This window comes from Athene cunicularia (genome assembly GCF_003259725.1).
Source record: "Athene cunicularia isolate RWA chromosome 12 unlocalized genomic scaffold, athCun1 chr12_part1, whole genome shotgun sequence".
Classification (NCBI taxonomy): Eukaryota; Metazoa; Chordata; class Aves; order Strigiformes; family Strigidae; genus Athene; species Athene cunicularia.
Window position 1 is genome coordinate 17000095 of NW_020799116.1, and position 6736 is coordinate 17006830.

The window sequence follows — 6736 nt, forward strand, 5'->3', positions numbered from 1 at the left end:
CTAATTAAACCATTTGTCAGTGTCAGATACCGATGGCTGAGCTCCAGCTTAGTATTGCCTGGAAGGGAGGTAGATCGGTGGGGTTTTTGCTTCTCTGCCTTCCTTCCCAAGCTGTTGAGCCGAGGAGCTGGAGAAAAGAACTTAGCAGCAGACACGAAGGGTCCCATCCCTCCTCAAACCTCCTGCGGTTTGGGTGAAGAACAAACCTGTGACACTGCTGTGTTGCAAAACGTGTTTGTAGGGATAATGTAGGTGTGAGGATCGCTCTTTGGCGAAACTCACAGCGTTTTTTCCTGCTTGAAGGTGAACTCTTTTCATTGGGTTTTAGTGCCTGGGCTGGGTATGTGGTTGTTGTTCTTGTTTATCTTTTCAGATGCACATACTTTAGTGCTTTTCTGTCTAGGTGGCATAATAGTTCTTGTCTAAACTGCTCCAGACCCATATTTCTGAGAAGCAAAAGAAAGGGAGATTGTCTCTTGCCATTGATTTTTATTTTTGGATGTTTGTTTCTTTTGCGAGTGAGATTTGGCCCCTGTTTATCACAAGCAATATCAAACTTTGTAAGAAACGGTCTTTGGTTTCCCAGGACCTGTTTGCTCAGTAGCAATCTGCCGAGGGAAGATGAGGGAGTAGGGAGATGCCTTTCTTGGAGTGAAATTGAATGCGTACCAACTTTTTGCTGTTAAAAGACTTGATAAGTAACATGCACCTGTGTCCAGATAGAAGGATTTCTCATTCTGAAGAATAAAATACCTTTTTCTCTCTGCCTTTCCCTTTCCCTCTCTCCTTTTCCCCCTTCCCAGGTGGCTTTAACAAGTTTCAGACTGAGTATTCGGAGCACTGCGAGACGAACCTTGACAGCTCCTCACCCAGCAACTCTCCCCCTGCATCAGTCCTTGGCCTGGGAGGACTGCGGATAAGCTCCGACTGCTCAGATGGCGAATCTGACAGGGAACCCAGCAGTGCCACGGAGTCAGATGGCAGCCCCATCCCTAACAATCAGCCTGCCTTTCCAGTCCAGATCCTACCTTACCTGTACCTGGGCTGTGCCAAAGATTCAACCAACTTGGACGTCCTGGGCAAATACGGCATTAAATACATCCTGAATGTGACTCCCAACCTGCCAAACATGTTTGAGCACGACGGAGAGTTCAAGTACAAGCAGATCCCCATCTCAGATCACTGGAGCCAGAACCTCTCGCAGTTCTTTCCCGAGGCCATTGCTTTCATTGGTAGGTAGTTGGCAGAACATCTCTTTTCATACTCACCACTTGGGAATGTGGCAAGCAACTTCCCAGGGCTGTTGCTCGTCTCTGGCCTCACCTCTCCCAGGCACAGCATCTGCTTACCTTAACAGCTGAGCGTCACGCTGCCGAGGTGATATTTCTGGTGCGTGTCACCTTGGCTAGGTTCAGGGAGGCCTCCCCTTCCAAAATTCGGTGCTCTTGCAGCACCTCATCTGGGTTATCTGTAAGTGGTAGGACTGGCCCCACTGTATCTTGCCCTTGTATGGGGATTTGTACTTGTGTGAAATGGCTGAACCGAGGCAGTGGGGAGCTCCTCTGCCTGCTTTGCTCAGAGGAGTAAATGTCGATGGGAGCTGCATTAACATGACTGGTGCCAGCAATTCCTTAGCCTGTGGTTAAAATTGGTGGTGGGGGGATGTTTTCTTTTCCTGATGGGATTTGCTAGTCTAGTTGTGGTCCCACTGTAAGTCACCCTAGCATAACTAACTCCTTGTATGGATACTTCTCCCAAGGTAAGTGTCAACACAATGAGTTAGTGATTATAATTACACTGCAGAGCTCAGATGGAAAAACTGCTGTGCAGACAGCCCCTCAGACAGCTTTGGCTGGTCATGGAGTGCGGGGGCACAGTGGGGCAGATCTCTTCACCCAAGCTGGTGTTGATGTTTGAAAATTGCTTCTTATTCTGTGAGAAGTGTCTGTTGGACTGAATAGGGATGTACACTTTCAGCATGATCTACGCTGTCTGCTGGTGATGGTCGTTAGCCTAATCAGTTCTGATTTATGAGGGGGGTGAATGGTACAGGTAGTCATTACCATCATTAACTATTAAAAGCCCTATGGCTTTGTGTCAGGTTAAAAACATCAGTGTAGGTAAAGGCAAGGAGGACCTTTATCTTCAGACTGAAATTTGTTTAGCCCATTTCAATCCTGGTTTTGGACCCTCCTGCATCCACTCACTTGCTGTGCTGTCAGGCCTGAAACCCGGCAGGAAGGTGGTAGGTCCTTGGCTGCTTTTCAGCCATTGGAAACCCTGGTTCCCACGTGCTCTCCTTTGCCTCCAGCTTCTGTCCTCTAGTAACACAACTGTGATCAGAAGCAGCTGCTTCAGTGTGGCAGCAGGGACCTGTCTGATGTCCCATCTTTACTTCCCGCATGGGGCATGGTATTAAATGTCAGAGGTGAGGTTCAGGGTCCCTGCTGGCATGTGGCATTTGGGATCCATCTGCTCCACTCAGACGATGTCTCTCTCTGCACACAGCACTTGTGCTTCCCAGTTAATGACAGGAAATGGAGGATTACCTCACTCTAAAACCAAACACCAAGAAATGCTGCACGGGTCAGATGAGAAGCAAAAATGTCTCAGAAAAATGTTGAATGGGGAGAGACTGAGGGGAGGGCTGGTTATGCTGGGGGTGATTGCCCACTCTACTGGAAATTCTTGCCTGGTTTTGGAAGCTAGGGCAGAAAATGTGTTGTGGCTTGGGTCTGGATTTTGTTTTATCTGCACCTTCTTTGCCATTCCCTGTGCTTATGGTGCCAGTGTCTTACCTCTGGCTTTGCCTGAGGATTCTCTTTTTTCTGCCACCTTCTCCGTCCTCGCCAAGCTCTCAGTCAAATGACTGACTTGAAATAGGGCTGCTCAGAAGTAAGCAGTGCTGGGTACTTGCGTGCATTCAGTGCTCTCAGCAGCGTGTCCCTCTTTCAGCACTAAGATGTCAATTCATAAAGGGATCACGCTGTTCCGACTGTGTGAGAGACAATGAGTGTGTGTGTGCTTTTCAATCGGTGGCAAGGGAGGGGAAATTTCATCACTGTTCTCTCGCCATTTTTTGGTCCAGCCTGCATTCCTGCTCCCTGCTACCATTCATCCTGAGAGTCTCCTCCAACACAAGCATTTGTTTGTAGTGAAGTGTGTTTCTGTCGATCCTAAAGAACAGTTTCACAATAAGGGAAGTTCCTGCACTTCAGAGTCTGCTTAAATTTGCTTTGACTACATTCACATTACTTTCTAGTGGAAGGAGGACAAGAACAGTAGAAGAGAGTAGCTTGTGTGGTGCTGGGCAACAGCCTTGCATGGAGTACAGAGCCTTCCCTGGTTAATTGGTGTTGAGGTGGGTGTGCTGTGCCTGACCACCAGCATCTCCCTGGAGCGGTTGTTTTCAGCTCCACCTACCTTCTGTGGGTTACTCCATTTCTCTGAATAGAGGGTACCGATGCTCCCTAGGCAAGGGATGTGTTGCTAGGCTTGATTAGTACTTCTCAAGCACGTGAGATACTTGGCCTTGCTGTGTGAACAGGGATGTGCAGCTTTGCTGTGCAGTGGGAATATCTCAGGAGCCCTTTGGGAGAGATGTGGGTGTCAAAGGGACAGAAGATGGTGTCACTAGGAGCAAGGGATCCAGTTCTGGCAGTTGTCCTGGTCCTGGAAGCTTGCAGCTGCCACCTGGCCCTGCTCCAAAGCTGTGCATTTTGGTGCAGAATAATAGACTCCCCCTTCCCCTTGTCTTGTTTCAGATGAGGCCCGTTCCAAGAAGTGTGGGATCCTTGTTCACTGCCTCGCCGGCATCAGCCGGTCTGTAACAGTCACTGTCGCCTACTTGATGCAAAAACTCAACTTGTCCCTGAACGATGCCTATGACTTTGTGAAAAGGAAAAAATCCAACATTTCCCCAAACTTTAACTTCATGGGCCAGCTCCTGGACTTTGAGAGGACTCTGGGACTCAACAGCCCATGTGACAACCGCTCACCCAGCGAACAGCTCTACTTCACCACCCCTACCAACCACAACCTGTTTCAGCTGAACACTCTGGAGTCCACATGAAGGGGATGCCACCTGGTTGGGAACTTGAGCATCGAATCGCTTCTCTTGAGCATTTCAACTCTTACAAAAATATCTGTCTTGCCAGGCAGCTCTGAAAGGACTAGCTTCTCTGGGCAGAGGTGCCTGATCGCTGCTTTAAGAAGGCTAATGCCGTTCGTTAGTATCCTGATCAAAGTGGTTTGAAGAGGTAGTCTTTTTACAGGGGGTTATTTAATACGGGCGATGTTACAGCGTTTTGAACGCAGCTGTTACCGGCAATAACCGCTTTCCTGGGTGCATTGGGACTGTCAGAGCACGCACACATATGAAGAGCTACCAGGGGTTAGCTTGCTGTGGAAAGTGAGGAGATTTATGCACTTGGAAACCTTAAACAAAAGGTGTTGGGCCAAGACTGTTTTAAAACCCAAGTTTACTTTTTTTGATTTTAAAAAAAGAAAAGGTAGATCTTACTCGAGCTTTGGGTTCAAACTCTTTTTAAATATGTAAGTTCCTGACTGTTTGTACAGACGAGGTTGCAAAACCAGTATTTTATTCGTTTCTTGTTTGATCATTTATTATTTTTTTTAATCAAATGTTTATATTGACCAAATGCATTTTGCACACTTTGTGAAGCCTTGGTATGTCCTGGCATATTACTGGGTACTCCAGAGAGAGATACATGCTGCTGCTGTTGTTGTTAGCATCTGGTAGGAAGCTTTGTTATGTGTGAAGGCCAGTTGGGCTTAAACGCAACCCCTTCACCACTCCTGCACTCACAATCACAAACTCTGCACTGATTCAGCCAAGGTGACTAAGCCGCAAGCTTTTTTTTTTTTTTTTAACGCCACCCCTGCCAAAAACACTGTTTGCTATTGTCAGAGGTAAAACTCTTGTAGCCTCCAGAGCTGGTAGAAGCATGTCTGAGCCCAGCTTCATTCTCTGTTGACTGACTTAACGTCATCCAGCTGGTCCAAAACCATTCCAGCTTCCTGAGTACAGAAGGTAGTTGTGACGATGGCGTTTCTCGTGCACACTTGATTCTTTTCCATGTGTGCGGGGTGGAGGGGGGCACACGGCAAGCGCCTGGAGCAGAGCGAGGATTGCGTAGCGGGACGGGACTGAATCGTCACGCATGGAGCGTGTGAGGGGAGTGAAGAGGTGTGGAAATGATGAGAAGAGCGATGTAACAGAGAATTTTTTTATATATATATATATATATATGAATATATATATTAACTGGCAAATTCTGAGATGATTGGAGCTTTCAACAGAGGTTCTGATTTCTTTTTTTTCTTCCTCTTTCAAATAACTTTATACCGTGCCTTCTATTCTGAGAAGACTTGTTTATATTTCTGGCTAGTGTTTGGCAAACACCTTATACCAAGCTGGGAGGGGAGGAAGTGGTAATAATTTCTGGGAGGAGGGCAGAACGGATTTGGAGATTTCTTTATTGGCTGCAATGTAGTCCCTCCTTTCTCCCCCCTCCCTATCCACTTTAACTCTCATGTAACTGAAAAAAAAAAAAAAGCCACGGATTTTTTCTAAATATCCAGTTTTTTGTACTTTTTTCAAGAAAAAGCAAAAAATAATAAAAAAATCTCCGTCTGGAGGAATGTTTGACGCTGTCACATCCTGAAACTGTTCTTTTTGTTAAAGATGTTACCAGAATGTTGGAATGAGCTTCTCTTTCTTGTTTTCTGGTTGTTTTTTGTTTGTTTGTTCGTTGGGTTTTGTTTGCAACAATGTTGGGATCGTGGGTCATTGGAATGGGCGTAAGTACGGTTGTGAGTGAGAAAATTGAGAATATCCTAATTGCATCTTACCTCATGGAGGAATTTATTTTTTCAGGGATTTTTTGACAGTGCATCTGTATTGCATTACAGCTAAGCTGGTTTGTAAAGGCTTCCTGTGCTGTTAGTGGTCTTTCTTCTTTAAAGTTAAAAAAAGATGCATCTTCTGATGAGTACAAATGAGAGCTTGTTAGTGAGGAATGGTTCTGCTTTCTGAGTTATGAAGGAAAATTAGTGACCCTATATATACTGATCCAATATTGGGACTTTGTTTATATTGCAAATAAATATTATTTTTTCTTTAAAAATGATGTTTGTGTCAGATGCTTGTCTAGCTTCTGCCCATATAAGGACATGCTGCTCTTATCCATTTTTTTTTTTTTATGGTCGATTAGTATTCTTCTGTGACCATGAAGAGCATTTGCTGGGCAGTGTTCAAGTGTGGTGTTTGGTTTCATGCACAGCTTAATTTTTAAGACCTGTGGTAAAATGGAGAGGGGGATGTGGGAGGGTGAGGAGAGGGATATGGGGTATTGGTTAAACCAGAGAACAAAGAACAGCTTGAGAATGGGACCGGCTTTGACCCAGCCATTCCTCTGTGCCAAAAATAAATATATAAACTAAAGACACTTGTTCACTGTTTAAGTGTGGCCTGCAAAGGCATGGCAAGGCCTTGCCTACAACTATTGTGGTAGACTTCATTGCTGTAGGAAGGCAAGAAGTCATGGCCTTGTGGGCCACCTGATCAGGAGTCCCCTCCTACATCCTTGGTGGGGGGCCAAGCCCACAGCCACAGTGTCACATATGGGTTGGGCTGTCCCCTGTGCTTCCTGGCCACGGGTGCAAGTGATTTGTAGGAAACCTGGAGGGGCTGGTGAAGATGCTTTAGGGTGAA

The 6736-nt window shown here is 46.1% G+C and overlaps 1 protein-coding gene across 1 annotated transcript; it reads left to right on the forward strand.

Annotated features, from left to right (window-relative positions):
- Window positions 1-793: 793 nt before the first annotated feature.
- DUSP7 (dual specificity phosphatase 7) lies at window positions 794-6152 on the forward strand (the record flags this gene model as incomplete). The annotated part of the gene is made up of 2 exons (XM_026857595.1): window positions 794-1232; window positions 3765-6152. Coding segments are annotated over 2 exons (747 nt in total), but the record flags the coding sequence as incomplete, so codon positions are not given.
- Between the last annotated feature and the right edge of the window lie 584 nt (window positions 6153-6736).